The following is an 18,853-nucleotide window of genomic DNA, read 5'->3' as shown; positions in this document are numbered from 1 at the left end:
ATATCGAATGGAATTATCCTACTGTGAAAAATACAGAGCTCAGGAAAAGATCATTAAGTGTGTGTAATGTGGATATTTCTTTGATGGTTTTTTTTTTTAAAGCGCCATTAACTCTGCGGCTATGTGGTCGTGTGGTATGATACTCGCTTTCGGATCGGAAAGTCCTGGGTTCGATCATCGCACGACGCATAGTTGACTCTTTACTCACATTCTCTCACCGTACTAAGGTGTAAAATGAGTACCTGGCCGTCAACAGCGTTGTCTCTGTCGGAAAAAAAAATTATAATATCGCCTAACACGCGTCATTGTCTCGTTCTACACGTTACATGTTGCTGTTGGTCAGGGACCCTTTGTAAAGCTCTTTGAACACATTCAGTGGATACTGCTCTATATAAAAGCTCTATTAAAAAAAACTCTACAGTGCAAACCAGATTTTGAAATTCTGGCCAGAAAACTGTCCTTTTAATATCGATCGATCATAATTATCCTTATCATGTTAAAAACTCCTGAAGTCACAGTTTTTACTGATTTATTGACGAGATGAGGGTCATTTCAATCGAGAGGTATTTCAAGAACAGGGTTTCAGACCAATTAAAAAAAATCAAACATTCTGGTTCTTAATGATGCAGGCCAAAGGTCCAGAAAACTGTTGTCTGAAGTTAAAATAAGAAAACTGAACTATTATGGACATGTTTGGAGACACAACACCATCCAAAAATCAGTGCTAGCGGGAAAAGAGGCTGGCAGTAAGACAGGTGGAAGTCCTGGTTAGGAAATGTGGAGGCAACAATTGGCAAAAAGATAATCGGCTGCTAGTGGAAATAAGTTTATTATGAACAGTCACTCATCTATTTTAATTATCATACGACTACTGTATTGTGAAAATTAACACATAGGTCGAGACGAATATTTTTGAGCCAACAGCGATCAAAATCGTTCCGGTAATGATATCTGTAGGTACGCGCAAATAAATCTGGCAACAGGACTGCTAGATGACGATTCCCTACATCAAATACAATGACCGATCAGATTTTATAAATAATAATTTGAGTCAACGGAATAAGGGGGGGGGGGGGGGGATAAGAATTACCCTTGATCTAAAAAAAATGTATATCCTAGTTATTCGTATATCACTCGGTTAAAACATAGTTTTAAATTGTTTAGATTTGCTAGTAATTCTGTGCTTGTTGGCAAATAATTAACATGGGTTGTAGGGAAAAATTTCGACCCCCCACCCTCCAACCCTATTTTAAATAAAAAATAATAAATAAAATTGCATGAAAATTTCTAACAGAAGAAGCAATATGGGAGAAGGACATATCAGGAGAAGGACATAATATCAGGAGATTTCTAAGTTATAAGCAGGTTGAGACAGCGGGTCACATATCATCGTCGACAATGACAAGAGAGAACGATTGTCTATTACCAATAAATCTTAAAATATCCCCGTCATACCTAGCTAACCGCCATTCATTCCCCTGCACCCCTCCCCTTGTTTGATGGCATTGTCCCCTGGAATCCGGTACCCAGGTGTAAGCAAAGACAGAATACAAAAGACACCCGACTTCTCGAATCCCTCTCACTTTCCTGTAGATTGTTCTTGATATATTATTGTATTATCTGTAGATAGTAGGGGCATTGTCATTGTATGTTATGCAGTTAGCGATACCGTGATATGTATCACGACAATAATATCACAATATATTAGTAAAAGATAGATGGGTGTCTGCGAATAGCTTGTGGATATCGGTGGATTTATTGTTTACAGGTATGTTGTTTGTTTTTCCTTTTTTTTTCTTTTAAAAATAAATAGAAAGAAATAATTTGAAATTAATTCAACTTGTTATCGTGTTGTCTCCGTTTTCAAATCGCTTCACAACGTTGACGTTTTCCCCCCAGTAAAAGAAAAAAGAACCTAATGTTGTTTTTTTTTCGTTAAGTACAAGTCACCCGTTCGGCACCAATTTAAAGGATCACTAAAATAAGTTAATGCTCATTGTTAATCATTGACAATCAATTCAAGTTAGGTAATTTGTGCAAATAGCCGGGCAGAGTTTTTAGATAAATCTCAATCATTTGATCACTGATGACGTGCAACATCTCTTGTGTGTTTAACAACACGAAACGCGATACCTCTCGAGCATCGATTTCAGAACAATAGGTTGATAAATTGATAAGTAAAAAAAACCCAACAAAAAAAAAAAAAAAAACCAAACAAACAAACAAAAAAAGAAGCAAACCAACAAACAAAAAACCCTAAAGACCCCCCCCCCCCCCCCCAAATAACAAAACAAAACGAAAACAACAAACAAACAAAATAACCCAACAAAAACTAACATACGAGCCAACTACATTAAGATGATACTATAACTAACATAAAATATTCAACGGCGTATTTCAATTTCCTTAAAAAAGAAAATAGAATATGTAGGCTTTTTAATTTGCGCAAATCTACTACATATGCTGTCCGACCATTGATTCCCTAACAACAACACTGAACGTTTAGGACCAATCATGACCCCTGTAAGGGTATTTATTTTACAGCGTTTTTCGACAGAGATAAAGTTGTTACCGCCCAGCCAGGTACTCATTTTACACATTAGCATGGTGAGAGAATGTGAGTAAAGGGCCTCTTTTTCAGGGACTTATCTTTGGTCACCACTGTGGGATTCGAACCATGGGCCTAGAGTTCCGAATGCGAATGTCATACCAAAAGATCACAAAGCTGCATGTATTAAAGATATACAAAATATTGGACTCAAGCGCTTATAATATGGGCAGATTAAGATTAACAATTTATTCACAAGAAACGTATAAGTATTCCACAATCCTCAGAAATGAATAAATAAATGATATTTATTAGAAAGGATATACTATTGTCGTCATTGCTCTAAACATTAAAAACTGATATAAATACACACAAGTACGCGAACCCCCCCCCCCCCCCCCAAACACACACACACACCCACACACACACACACACACACACACACACACACACATACACACACACACACACAGACACACACACGCACATATACATTCCTGCAACCAAATGGTCTGTTACTTTTTGGTTATTTTTGTTGTTATAAATCATTCAATTTTACGAATCCTATGTCTTGTCAATTTTTAAGGGTTTTACGGCGCATTCGGCACATCTAGATCATTTTAGCGCCAGGATACGAATCCCAACTACTTGCTAAAGATAACAATAATTGTATAAAGCTTATTAACTAAGTACAATATAATAATTCATTGTATGATCCAACGAATATCGGAACAGCAACACGATTTAGGGATGTATGAGGGGGGGGGGGGGGGGGGGGCTGATAAATAAAATTATAATAGCGTTGTCTGTCGATAAAATGTTACTTTCGCCTACCAGGCGTATTGTCTCGTCCTAAATGTTTAAGTGTTGCTGTCGGCTAGGGTCCCCTTCTAAAATGTGTTTAGCACGTTTAATGGATATTGCGCTAGATTAATGCTTTAGTTGTCTTTTTTTGGCTGTTTTTTAAAAATACAGAAGTTTAATGGCATATGTTATGTTGATGCCCGGAAAAGTTATGTTCATTCCTGGCGTGCGGATGCGGCTATGTGGTCTAGTGGTATGACACTCGCTTTCGGATCGGAAGGTCCTGGGTTCGAGCCTCGCTCGACGCATAGTTGAGTCCTTGGAAAAGACTCTTTACTCACATTCTCTCACCGTACTCAGGTGTAAAATGAGTACCTGGCCGTTAACAGCGTTGTCTTTGTCCGAAAAATTGTAATATCGCCTAACAGGCGTCATGTCTCGTCCTACATGTTAAATGTTGCTGTTGACCAGGGACCCCTTGTAAAGCGCTTTGAGCACGTTAAGTGGATATTACGCTATATAAAAGCTCAATATAAAACTCAATGCGACAACAAGTACGACATTGGCGACTGTGTGGATTAGGATGGTGACTCAACTATGAGCAAAAAATAGATGGTGGAAGATTTGTAGATAAGGATCTAAGCTCTCTTTTGATGGATGATTTATACCGATAAGTTATAACAATCGGAACTAATTCATCATCCCACTGCCGTATTTGTGACCCACCGTCTCAAAACGTTATAATATGAATTGAACCAAAATAAAGAATTAGATAATATCATAATACATACTCACTTTAAAACGTTTTTTTTTGGAAAGGAAGCAATTTTATTTATTCTCAGTCATCACACATATTATATTATTACACTATCCCTTAGTTTCGTGTTTGTGACTACAGAAGGAACAAAATTGACGTCACCCAGCTCCTTGTTATTGTTTTTAGACAGCCTTTTTAATGATTGGTTCTCACTAAATAATATCAATCAGACTGTAAACGTTAAAAGTTATAGTTTTGTGTGTTGGTACGTCATATCCGGCTGGCGGATGTTGTGAACATTTTACCTAAACGCATAACATCGATAAACTCAATTTCCAGCACCTGACTCATCCTGTCACAATATTGCTTTAAGACAGTGGGTCACATTTCCACAGTGTGGATGGAATTCATTGTTATAGAGTTTGAGAGTCCCCAATAACAACGTTTGAGGCCATTTTAACAACTTTATTTAAAAAAGCGTTAATCTAACTCAAATTTTCATAGTATTTTTAAAGGATTTTTTAAGGGTCTGTCCGTGATCGAAATATTTCACGCTTACTTATAAATAGAGTTGATATTGATTAAGAAAATTTTAGTAAGGGAAATAATATAATTTTCAAGCCAGATCCGTATATAACTTAGCAAGGAGAAAGACAGGAAACCCACTATTAGCCAATAGGCCTATCTGCAACAGTCATGGTCATTGATGATGCTATTGATATGTCTGTCTGACTATCTATCTATCTATCTATCTATCTATCTATCTATCTATCTATCTATCTATTTATCTATCTATCTATATATCTATCTATATATATATATATATATTATATATATATATATATATATATTATATATATATATCAACCTATCTATCTATATATCTAATCAAATACTTGACAACATCTATCTCTAAATTATTACATTCAAAGATTATTTAATATCGTCATCATGTCATTTTTGTGTTACATTTAGATATTTAGTTTCTATTCTCCTTCAAATCTTGATTGCAATTTTGTGTCCACTCCATTAAAGTTGAGCAGTTCAAAGTTGTAAATACAACTGACCCAGTAAATTGATAACAGTGGAAAAGAGTAAGAGATCGAGAGAGGCTGACATGGACGTAAGTAGTCTACTACATGGAGGGCAACAGTAACCACAATTTCAATGTCAAGTTCAAAGTCGGCGGTTTAAATCAAGCGTGATACACAGCGTACACAACGACAACAGTTTAGTTGAGACGGTATCCCGTTCCTGACACCTGCTGACCCGGTCAATCACCGAGAGGAATTTACCTAACGGGGATTGCCGTTTCACTCAATTTAACAATGTTTTGTTTTGTTGTCTGTTAGACACCCATATTGAATGAGTTGAAATATCACTACTTGGTATAAAAGTTTATATTTTCTACTTTTACTGTGTGTTTTTTATTTTTTCATAGTATTACTAGATTTCTCAATATAAGTTATCAATGGACGGTAACAAATTACACAAAAAATATAGCGGGTGCAACATTTCAAAAATTAGAGAAAAAAAAACGTTGCTATGGATTTGTCTGAATTTTATGTATTATAAAGACAAGATGTAAATACTTCTCCTCACAAAAACGTATTTTTTCTCAACAAAAATATATCCGCTACGAGCATTCAAACTCGTCAGTGTAGTTTGGGGCTGGTCTTTAACTGCATTGCGTTGATGACAAATCGCATTTTATTCATATCATTGATAATGCCGGATGCCCTTTTTTTCCAATTTTCCTGTTGTTTGGTGACAGGTCTCTGTGCCTTGTTCTCCAAGAAGTCTAAGTCTAAACTTATATTGAGTGATGTGTGGTATGCAGTGGTACTCAAGGAGGTGTTGTTTTGGGATTATTTTGTTTGGAAAATATTTTCTGTATATATCCGTGTAATGTTTTATTGCACTTTGAATATATTGGATTGTGTCTGCTTTGATTTTGTGTGTGAAATAAAGTTGTGCACATGACTATAGGCCTTGTTTATATTGTCGAAAATTAATCCAATACTGCATGCGTCGTCAATGATGAGTGGGTCGTGGGTGCAGTTCTTTGTTTGTTGGATAATTGTAAGTGTAGACTTTTTCTTGTAAGTATTTGTGGCAGTGGTTGCCAATGAATGATCTGCTGTGGTAAGCCTGTGGTGTAATGCGGTATTCTGTCCAATTCAGAGGCAATAGAACCATCCCTGAGGGTCAGTGGCTCGTGCATGAGATTTGAAAGTCTCTCCTGCGTTTTGGAGTTTGTTGTTATATTCTACTCTGTCGATATCAAACATGCAAGTGCAACCCGTTTCAAGGTTGATTTATTTATTATTAGCGTCTTGGCAATGAGAAAATACAAAGAAGCTAATGAGTCGTGTGTTCAATGTGCTTTATAATGTGTACTTTTTACACATAAATTATGAGTGTGCTCCTTGCTTGTCCAATGCCGTGTCAGTCCCATAGACTAAAAGAATGTCATTAGAATAATTTGAACATTTAAATGGTTTCTTGCGGGCACGTTTCTATTTCTGTGTTAAACAAATCATACCACATGTCCTACATAATGAATTCACTGCTTGGTGATGACTTGCAATTGTGTGGTCCATGCTGTAAGAGAAAATTCAAAATTGACTGAGCGATGTAAGCAATGATATAGTGAATTAATGAATAAAATGAGTTCTAAAACACTCTGTATTACTTCTCATATCCACGCATACATAACAGCGTACATAAAATTTGGAAAAAGAAAAACCAAATACTTCACCCAATTTGGTGAAAGAAAGGGGGGGGGGGGGGGCGGGGGGCAGGAAATTCTAACAAGCAGTTGAGCTAAGTTGAGGCCCAACACACAATGTCATTTAAAATTAAACATTAGCAAGATAATTAGCCTTGGCTAAAGAGGTAATATCATTATTACCTGACCTACCGCGGAAAAATAATCATTACAAAATAATGAAAACTGAAGAGTAAATGAAACTTACCTCATTTCGTAGTAAAACTTGTGCCTTGTGAATCACACCAAAAAAAATTTGAAGTTTATAGCAACGTTTTTTTAGAATCCTGAGGTAATTACAAGTAATTTTATTTAAATGTTATAGAAAAATAGGTGAATTTGAATCACGGCTTGTGGAATAAGTACTGGAGATATTGAAATAAAAATTGGACCGATGGAAAGAGGAGGTCTGCGAGAATTCTTTGCATTTTGGGTGGAATTGCATCGTCACGAAGATCGTGAGGTTAATTGGTACGGAAATCATCCATTGGTATCACCCAATGCACGTCAAATCTACGTTCTGGGAATTGATATCGGCTGACCGCTGTTGACCCCGGTTACCTGTCGGGTGAGGTTACGTCGGCGCTCGGAACAGCGGGAAACTAAACGGTAACAACAAGATATGAAGTGAGTAGAAAAGTGCCAGAAGACAATAGAGAATAAAAAATTTTTTCGCGGCGGTGGTGGGGTTTGAACCTGCGACCTTATTGGTACGACAACTCCGCCTGGCAGGTGAGAGCGTGGCTCTACCGTGTGAGCTATCCACGAACACAAAAATATTCGTTTCAAACCCAAAGTCATTTCTAGATCCCTCTCTCACCCACTTCTTGAGATCGCCGATTCGTTCACCACCATCGCGAAGTAATTTTGACCAGCAGTTAAGCTTAATAGCCAATATTCTCATCAGAAACATATAACATAGAAACGATTGAGACATTGAGTATGCTCCGGTTTATGGGGTGAATTTTTAATTCAGAAAAGTGAGTGGAGCAGGCACTTATGTTGGTAACAACAAGATATGAAGTGAGTAGAAAAGTGCCAGAAGACAATAGAGAATAAAAATTTTTTGAAACTAAACGGTCAGATTTATAGTGCAGTTTAGACGCCGTGGATAAAGGGTTGAGATTGAAATTGAAACCTTATCTCAAAGACAAGACTCTCCCCTTTATTGCTCGTTTATTACATTCAAACGACCATAGACGTTCGACTCGGACCAGATATAATTTGTTTCAACGTGGCAAATTTATTACGAGGCCAGACTAGAATCAGTGACCTTACGCACTCCTTCCTCTTCTCCGGTCAAAATATTGTATATATTATGTCTGTGAAAGGGTGGGGGGGGGGGGGGGGGGGGGAATTTGAGTTTATAAAAATATTCAGAGTTTGTAAATTTTGGGTCGTTAAAATTCGAATTTCATAATCAGATATTAGATTGACCCTCTCCTTGCCAAAGACAGGAATATCATCCCATTTGTCAGGGCATAGCCAGTATCCTTTTGTTTTATTACTACTATTGAGATCATTTCAACACCGCCAAAATATTTATAGTTTAAATAGTTATAACAAACTATCGGAACATTAAAAAGATAATACACAACAAGTGAATATTATAACAGCTTTAAAAAACAAAACAACAAAATACAAAACATTAAACGTTTCAGGCTCAAAACCATTCTTCAGCCAAGAACAACAAGAAGAAAAACATAAATACATTGCTTAAAGACCAGATAGATATCTGATGGATAAGGAGAGAGTTAACCCTTTAGCTTCGATTCACTCTGTCATGCTAGTGTCGGATTGAAGGCCAGGTGAGGCAGGAAGGTCATGATCAGAGTAATAATACAGGCGTGGATGCCATCGTAAAAAGGAAAATAACAACTTTCTGTTTCGATTTCAATAAGATGGTCGTCTCTTGCATAATTCTTTCCAACAAGTCTAAATAGAACACTGCTACTCAAGTGGTGGTGGTTGTAGTGATGGCAGTTGTGGTGTTTGTAGTTATGGCAGTGGTGGTGGTGGTTGTAGTGATGGCAGTGGTGGTAGTGGTTGTAGTGATGGCAGTTGTGGTGTTTGTAGTGATGGCAGTGGTGGTGGTGGTTGTAGTGATGGCAGTTGGGGTGTTTGTAGTGATGGCAGTGGTGGTGGTGGTTGTAGTGATGGAAGTTGTGTTTGTAGTGATGGCAGTGGTGGTGGTTGTAGTGATGGCAGTGGTGGTGTTTGTAGTGATGGCAGTGGTGGTGTTTGTAGTGATGGCAGTGGTGGTGGTTGTAGTGATGGCAGTGGTGATGGTGGTTGTAGTGATGGCAGTGGTGATGGTGGTTGTAGTGACGGAAGTGGTGGTGGTTGTACTGATGGCAGTGGTGATGGTAGTTGTAGTGACGGAAGTGGTGGTGGTTGTAGTGATGGCAGTGGTGATGGTTGTAGTGATGGCAGTGGTGATGGTGGTTGTAGTGATGGCAGTGGTGGTGAGCTGGCTGTGAAAAAAATAATTATAACTTATCTCGATGCCCATAATTCCGTCTAATCCTTTGACAATAACGATAGTTTTGACCAAATATTTCCAATACATGTTTGCACTTAGTCACGATCGTAACAATTATCATCATCATCATCATCATCATCATCATCATCATCATCATCATCATCATCATCATCATCATCATCATCATCATCACCACCACCACCACCACCAATTCGAACCTTATAACTAACATGTCTACCTATATTCTTTCAGAATTAAATACAAACCATTAACATTAAAGTTTCAAAGCAAGTTAACAACAACTTGTTACACAACCAGGACTGAATAGTAATCATAAAAAGACATGAAACAGTTTCAAGTTACTACAACTGTTAACAATGGATGAAGAGGAGGAAAATAATCCTGTGACATCATCAGTATCAATATCGACAATTGCTCCTGATGATAATACAAGTGATAGAAATATAAACAACACAACTGAAATTTCAAAACATTTCCACGATGCCGACCTGCGACAAACCAGTCAGGATCAAGAAAAGATAACGCCGGTCTTCATCAAAACACAAACACTTTTGGTAAGAATTTACACGCTTCTCTCCCTTTAATATTGTTTCCATATAATATTTTCTTCCCTAATAGCTGGAGTTTGCTTGGAGTTTTTAAAAAAATGCTTTTTTTTTTGTCTTAAAGCTTTTGTTTTCAATTGGCATTAAATTATATTTTAGCAGAAAAATATTATTTTATTCATATTTAAAGAACTACCTAATCAAATTCCTTCTTTTTTCTTCATAAACCGACGTGTACTTATTTGCAAGTCCCCTTCTCGAATACAATTACAAAGACAGTTACAAAGCCAGATATATGATTAATGACGACGGAAGGCCAGTAGTTTAAAGTGTAATGTCGAAGTTTGAGCTTAAAGTCGCTGGCACTGAAAATACCAAAGATATTCGTAATTTAAGCATATCGACGACATAGCCTGAGGGAAAGGCACTTTCGCGACCGGTTTCTCTGTCCACCGAAGACTGCTTGATTGAGCGTCTGAGTCTGTTGAATCCCTGGGAGAGAATTTACTAAAGACTAGCATTCCATAAAGAGTCGGCAAGCAAACTCCTTTTTTAATAGTCCGTTTAACGCTGCAGAAACACGGAAAAACTAGCAACATAGATCCTATGGTTCTGAAAGCCTACATTATTCTATTCTCGCTAAATGGTTTAGATGACTTGATAGGTGTCCTCTTTTCTTTTATTCACGTTCATATTCAATATATTCGGTTTTCTTGGCTTCCAAAGGCTCAAAAGTTGTTCAATTCACTAACACCTCAATCAAAGGGTAATTGACTAACAACACTACGCCACAACCCCACTGTTTGGTTTGACAGTTGTCCCTTGGTGTCGACAATGTTGTACAACTTTGGACGATAAAGATTGACATTAAACAGCGTCATATTTATCACACCTGTGGGGTGCACCACTTATCAGTATTACACTGTATTATTATTATTATTATTATTATTATTATTATTATTATTATTATTATTATTATTATTATTATTATTATTATTATTATTATTATTATTATTATTATTATTATATTATTATTATATTATCTTTCATTATTATTATTATATTATATTATTATTATTATTATTATTATTATTATTATTATTATTATTATTAATTATTATTATTATTATTATTATTATCATCATCATCATTATCATTATTATTATTATTATTATTATTATTATTAATTATTATTATTATTATTATTATTATTATTATTATTATTATTATTATCATTTTATCATTATTATTATTATTATTATTATTATTATTATTATTATTATTATTATTGTCATTATTATTACTATTATTATTTTTATTTTTATTATTATTCTTATTATTATCACATTGTTATAATTTTTAACGCGCAACTGTGATTTAAATTAAATACTATCTTATAAATATACACTCACATGTTCGGACTAAATGCCAGAGGTATGGCCTATCTCAATTTATTAAATTTTTATATAAAGTGTTGCTATTGGTTCTTGGTTGTATATTTTTACATTTTGTACATTTGCCTATATTTATGTATACATTGTCGCCATAGATTCTCAACTTTGTGTTTATACATTTTTATGCATGCCACGTCCGTAAACGAATTTCCATTTTTTTGGGATGAATAAAGTATATTCTCTTCTTCTTCTTCTTCTTCTTCTTCTTCTTCTTCTTCTTCTTCTTCTTCTTCTTCTTCTTCTTCTTCTTCTTCTTTTACTTATTATTATTTTTTATTTTATTTTATTATTATTAATAATTTTTTAAATTTTACAAAGTGAAATAGGTTGTCCCTATGACCCCCGATTTAAATGTAGATGTAAATGCATAAAAATGTATAAATATAGAATTAAGAATTAATAGCGACACTTTAGATATAGATATATTATTTTATAAAATCGAGAGAGATTATTCTTATGGCCTCTAGTCCGAACTTGTTTGTTCTATGTATGTTTTAGAATAGTATTTTATTTAAATCACAGTTGCTCATGAAAAAGTCGAACACTATGTAGTAAAAATGAACTAAGATGACGTGTTAATCCAATGAACGATAAACGACAAAGTATTTATCGCGACGTACTAGACAGGATATTTCATTTTTAATTCTTTTCTGGTATTTTATCCACATCTGCCAGACGGTTGAGTTCTTCGTGGCCAGTTTCGACTTTAAAAGGGGATAAATAGAACCTCTCGTGGCAAAACACTGCAAACACGCCGACCTCCTTGAAAATCCGATCGGCTTTGATAAACAATAAATCGACTAAACTAGTGCTTTTTATTAGTTTAGCGAAAAAAATGATAATAGAAACACAATTCTTTATGCGGCCGATTTTGGATACCTGGTACCAGTGCAGCAAGCCGCTGATGTGAATTGAAAGCAGGATGTCTTGCTTTTTCGTGTACAATATTCCTATTCAAATCCTTTAAAAAATTGAAATTATAGTTTCAGGATAGAGAGATTTATAGAAGATCAAAGAAATTCCAACCATTCATCTCCATAGTAATTTGACTGTGCAATTAAGAACACAGTCACCAAGTAGGTCATACGAATTGAACTTCTGACCTGTTTTTATAAAAATAGACGAACTTACTTAGTAATTAATATCTTGTGCTGTCAGTTTTAAACTAAGAAATTACTGGAATGTATTTCAACGTTAAAGACTTTATACCTTGAGGGCAAGGCTGCCAGATGGCTACATTGACCAAAATTGGCCACAAGGAGAATCTTGTTTCTATTATTTAATTTTATTTTCATTTTATAAACATTTTATAATAGCGATTGTTTAATTACCAAAAACTGGTGGGTTTTTTTCAAGGGGGTCAAAGGATATGTAGTTTTTGGCCACGTGAGGTTGCATTTGGCCACGAGGAACTCTGACTATCTGACAACCCCTTTTCAGCGGCACGAGACCAATGGAATGTGAAACAGGCCGTGCAATAGCGCGCTGGTTGATTGTTAAATATTTTGCGCCAAATTGAACTTAGACCTAGCTACTCATTTGCTTTTAGTTCGCTAATTATGTAATGGTGCAGTATTCGTCTTTTGATCGAAAAGTTATGATTCCTATCCCGTTTAGTACGCTTGGATTATATTTTTCATGACTTGGATATTCTAAGAATCTGTCGCATACAACTCCCAGTCGCCACTTTACGTGGCCTAGTGGTATGACATTCGCTTTCGGATCGGAAGGTCCTGGGTTCGACCTTCGCTCGGCGCATAGTTAAGTCCTTGGAAAAGGCTCTTTATTCACATTCTCTCACCGGACTCAGGTGTAACATGAGTACCTGGCCGTTTACAGCGTTGTCTCTGTCCGAAAAAAATGTCATATCGCCGGACAGGCGTCATGTTTCGTTCTACTTGTTACATGTTGCTCTTGGTCAGGGACCCCCTGTAAAGCACTTTGAGCACATTTAGTGTATCAATATTGCGCTAAATAAAAGCTCAATTTTTTTAAAAGTTAGGGGTCGAAATGAATTACGTCCGCAAATTTAAGCCTTTACCAATTTAATTTAGTCGACCACTCTACCGATCGACCAAGGGAGCATGAAATGTGGAAAGTGATGAAAAATAAATCCCAGAAAACAAGCATACATTTGCCACGTGTTCCTGATATTATGAACGATGAAAACACGTTATCAAAACCACATTGCCACTCAATTACATTCGTTGAAATTAAAGTTTGAGCACCTAAAAAGGGTTTTATTACAACATGAAATTCCCACGTCAAAACTGCGTAATAAAATTTCCAATTATAATTCTTTGACTTTTCTTCTTTCTTATGCATCTATCGTAAATTAGCAAAACAGGCACTCAAATACCTTTACCAACTCCAACTTCAGATCTAGTTTGAAACAAACTAAGAGAAAATTTGAATCAATGACATTATTTCCGGAACTTATAACACTTAAACAAAACTGAATCAAGTGCATACGCTTTGTTTCTAGATATAAAACATTTAATTCTGAAAGATTTAGAGTCAAGTGTTTTTCTCGCAAGGTTTCATTAAAATGTCACTAAAGCTGACACATTTTGTGAACAAGAAACGTTCCTTTTTGGTTTCGTCTATACACGTCATAGCGATTTTTCAAGGCTTTTGTAATTATTCAATGGTATGGATCATATTGAATTCATTTTAGTCAAATCTTTTAAGAATACTTCGCAATAACCAGTGACTGATTGAGTTACAAAACAGGTATGCGAAAAATTGACAGGTCCTATTAATATGTCACGTAGAAAATAGTGTGATTGACAGAATGAAAACAATAATAAAGTGAATTGGAACTCTTAATTTTTGCTTAGTATTCGTGTCAGCTCAAAATTTGCATCTTATTCCTGTCAACTCCGTGCGGTTAAAAGAGAAAGATAAAGGGAACCACTCTTCCTCACCCCAACACATACATAATATATGTGTGTGGGGATGTGTATTACCTGGAACAAAATGTTCTTTATCAAACAGTACAACTCTCAGGAAATTCAATACTGCATACAGCCATCTCTTCAATCGCATCAGAGTCCAGTTAGTAAGAATATAAATACAAAATACCTTACCTAAGAAAAACGTTTTTTTTTCTGGCAAGAGTTTGCAATAGTCGTGCACTTATTTACAAGGTCCAAAGGTTTATTTTTAGGCAATTGCCAATATAATTCACACATTAACAAAGAACTTCCAATTAACAAATCAATACATTAAAATCAAGAATAAATCAAAGCAGCCAAAACAAAACAAAAACAAAATAATGATAATAATAATAATAAAATAAGATTTTAAAACTTTTAAACTTTACAAGTCTGAAAAAACAAATTGTTATGGTCTCAGCATTATAACTGAAATAATTTCAAGACACCGCCACTTATCGCCCATAATAACCATGTTAAAACAAGCCTATATTTACAGACGGTTACCAGACATGCTAATATAATATAATAATAGGCTGTCCGGTCTTACATGTCATGTCTTTGTGATAAACAGGACTCAACTTTTTATTTCCTCCAAGCTAGCTTTTTGCTCTAATTAGTGCAAGCCGACGTGCATTATTTGCAGGTCTGATAACCCAATTTATTATAGGCTCACTGTCGTAATGGAAATAAAAATAAATGAAGCAGAGTATTGTCCATTACAACAATTTTAAACAAGGCCCATGATTGCGTTCGGGTGTCAGACCTGTATATCTGTACACGTCGGTGCAAGTCGATAATCGATGCAAAATCCTTAACGGTACCTATCTAAAACAGACCATGCGTTGCAAAGAGAGTTACGGTGGGTAATTGAATAAATCCACTTGCATATTTTATTTACGATTGCGGTAACTAGGAGCTCGTGTACAAAATGCCATTCATTATCCTTCATAAATGAAAATGAATATATGTAAGCTTGGCATAGAAAAGGCTAAGAGAACGCAATGAATAATGGAACACAAAACGTATAAAGCGAGATAAGCTGTTTCCAAATCAATACGTTTAGTCAGTTAACTGCCGTACTCAGGAAAAACTCGTATTCAAAAATTTGGCCAAAAAACTCGTCCTTCAAATATCGTTCGATTTAAAAGACAATCATCTTGGCAAAAATGGTCAAACTTGGGACTTCTCGAACTCCCAGGTTTAAGAGTTTTTGCTTAGATGAGGGTAATTTAAATCGATCTATATTTGAAGAACGAGTTTTCTGGCCAAATTTTTAGATACGAGTTTTCACAGAGTTCGGCAATTAACTGGTTAAATTGTCGTTTTTATCTATCGCTATTTGTATTGATAGATTCAGAAAGCAATCGTTCATAGATAAATGTATTTAAAAGAAGATTTGTCAGTCGTACTTCGCCAATGATATTTACTTGAATGATATGGAGAGAGATTTACTGTTTGTTCCGATGAAGATAAGTCTTGTTTTTAGTGAGAGAAGTTGATTCTTGACAGTTCCAACATTGCGTTGGACAACTATTGTCCTGTCAATTTGTATTATGCGTGCTCTCCAAGTGTTTTGTAACTTCTGTTTAAAACAAACTGGACGTCTATTGATTTTATAAAATCCAATGTTGTTGTTTGATTCGGATGGTAACGCAGTTTTGTATCTATTCTATGGTATTTCCTGGATTTTAGATGATATTATTTCTGTTTGGAACTGTCTGGTGATGGCAATGAATATGGAATTGAAACAATGGACCAAACTTCATAGATTTTAAAATGTTTTGGATTGTGATATCTAACTGAAATTATTCTTTATACGGTGGAATATATTAATCATTGCTTTTACAAGTTTAAATCTGGACAATATTCTCACTATTGATATTAAATCCTACATCTGATTTGCTTTTGTTGTTACGGTTTTTCCATTGTATCTTATTAACACATCATATAAAAACAAAAAATTGTTAAGGAGTAAAATCTTTAAAAGAAAAGCCAACCATTTCATTTTAAATATCAACTCAATTATTTTACTCAATCGTGTTTAAAATTTGAAAGTCTTTGTTTTCATATGGATTATCTAAATAACCACTATAAGAAATGGAGGTATCACCCAAAGTAATAGAGGTCAACGGATGTGACACTGCCACGGAATTTGACTGGAGGGATTACAACTACGAAGACAATTTGTACGTGCCAGATAATTTAGATGACAACAGTGATGTTGATGATTTTGATGCTTGGAACAGTATCGTCAACAAAAGGAAAGAAGAGCTCCTTCAACAGGAGAATATTGAAGAGCTTGCATCGAACATAAGTGAAGAACCCAGCACAGATGGTAGCGTTTCTACGAAAACACAAAGGCCAGGGACTCCAATTTTGGATTCTTCTTTCAACAGAAGAACCCCACCTAGAGTTCATTTTAAACAGAGCATGGAAGAGATATTTCATAAGCATAGGCCATACAATAAGAAACTTACCAATCGGGGTGGAATTTTAAAGAATAATGGTGAACATCTTGAAAGTGGAAGACATGTGGGGACAGACTTTGATGACAATGCATTACCATCAATTAAGAATGATTACACGAACACTGAAAACTCCACGTTGAAATTGAGAAAAGATAGATTAAAGCGTCCAAGTGTAGACATTGATGATGATTTGACAGAATCCATTCGCCAATTTGATAAATACATATCAGAAAAGGTTGTGCGCTTTTGCAAACAAAACAAAGAATCCAAAATAAAGTTCTTATGGAGTAATTTGGATGTCGAGAACAAAACCCGATGGGAGAAAGAAAAATCCAGAAAGAGAACGGAGGGAAAAAGCCATATAAAATGGGCTTCTGATCTACATTCGAGTAAAAATGTAACTGCTGAAAATGAGGATGAAGAACATAAAAAAGGAGAATTGCACTTACCTTTGATAAAATGCTCACCGAGCTCTAAAGCTATTCGCCGTTTCGAAGAAAGAAATGTCACAAGAACTATTTCAAAATTAGACGATCTTGAGTCATTGTTTATCAAAAACAAACCACCGCCTTCAGATACGACGTCGAATTCAGAAATTGAGGTGGATGTATTAGCTGATGAGGGTACTACTGGAAACGTTCCAGTGGGTCGCCGGGGAAGTTTGTATCGAGATAATTCGCATGGCCTTTTGATGTCTTCTCGTCGAGGATTAAAACTGAAAAGAGCGATTCGAAAAGTGCAAAAGATGTTAGCTGCTGAGAAGGGAAACAAGTTGAAAAAATCCATCCGTAGTTTTATCAAGGAAACCAAGGAAGCTGAAAGGCCAACAATTATGATGGTGATTTGTTTATATAAATTTTATTTTACAGCTTTTTAAAACAGTAATTTATGGGTTAATTCGTAAAATTATTAGTGAATAAGCCAATGTCCGGATTAATTGAGGAAGTTAATTCCACATCAAGATAGATAATTAATTAGTTAACACTTTCAAGCAATCTATAGGGAATGAGATTAGCGGAAGAGTAGAGTCCCTTGATTGGACGTCACCTTACAGAGAGAACATCAAAATGGTTTTGCGCATGCGTCTCTCTCGTCCTCGCTTTTGGTGGAGTTTCTCATGCCGCACAACCAACATGACGTTCTCTCTCTAATAACTTTTCCGCTCGTGACTTCCAATCAAGGGACGCTACTCTTCCGCTAATCTCATTCCCTATTGGCAACTTGAATTGGGCTACGGGGCCCAGCGATAATATGTCTTTGCTTCCTACCCGAAAGGTACCGAATTCAACAACTCGCCGCGCTGTGTGGCCATAAGCAAGTCAATTCGCCCTTGCTCACTGCGCAGCACTGCACTGTGGCTGACGCCCGAGTTATTCACATCTTCCCTTGGAATAGACTCTAAAGACACATTTCCTTTTGAATATCAATACAGTGATTAAAAAAGAAAATTATTTATCAAATCACTATAGAAAATCTGAAATGTCAAAACACTCTATGAGGCAAGGAGGACAATTATTCTCAAATCTGAGTCAATAGATAAATAACAAAAAAAAAAAAATAATCAGTTACTGTATGTCTAGATTTTCTAATTGTGACCCGCCGCCTCAAAGCGGTATTACGTCATGGTTGTTTAGATCAGTTGATTTCTTATATGGTTTAAAGAGGAAAATAGATGTTGTAAAGCGATGAAATCTAAAATATATCACTTTTGGTTTTATTTTATAACTTTAATATCAATTTTTGGTACATAGTTGACCCCGACAAAATGCCTTTTGTGACTCATAGCGTCAAACATTTATTATGTCGGGATGAAGAAGATCTAAAAAAAGTGATTATAGAATAAAATAAATGACAAAATGTGATATTATAATATCAGCCTCTTTCAGAAACTATTGCCCATTGCTCTCAATAAGACACATGATATGATATACATAGTCCGATTTGTCTTTGCATTACTATGAATGCATTTAAATCACCCCCAACACAATTAATACCGATTTAAGGCGTTGGGTCACATTTGTGAACCACTGTCATATGTGACCCACTGTCATATGTGACAACTGTC

The 18,853-nt window shown here is 35.5% G+C and overlaps 1 protein-coding gene across 2 annotated transcripts in view; it reads left to right on the top strand.

Annotated features, from left to right (window-relative positions):
* Positions 1 to 1,504: 1,504 nt before the first annotated feature.
* Positions 1,505 to 18,853, top strand: part of LOC144970135 (uncharacterized) — a 36,149-nt gene continuing 18,800 nt past the window's right edge. The window contains exons 1-2 of one of the 2 annotated variants that reach the window (XM_078909389.1): positions 1,505 to 1,768; positions 9,614 to 9,936. In XM_078909389.1, coding sequence (XP_078765515.1) covers positions 9,739 to 9,936 — 198 coding nt within the window. In that variant the 5' untranslated portion in view covers positions 1,505 to 1,768; positions 9,614 to 9,738. Of the gene's footprint in view, positions 1,769 to 9,613; positions 9,937 to 15,702; positions 17,627 to 18,853 lie in introns of those variants that run through there. The other variant, XM_078909388.1, reaches the window with a different exon arrangement.

The sequence above is a fragment of the Berghia stephanieae genome, chromosome 4 (assembly GCF_034508935.2).
Source record: "Berghia stephanieae isolate SIO BIC M18660-M18661 chromosome 4, UCSD_Bste_1.3, whole genome shotgun sequence".
Taxonomy (NCBI): Eukaryota; Metazoa; Mollusca; class Gastropoda; order Nudibranchia; family Aeolidiidae; genus Berghia; species Berghia stephanieae.
This window is presented reverse-complemented; position numbering and strand designations above follow the sequence as displayed.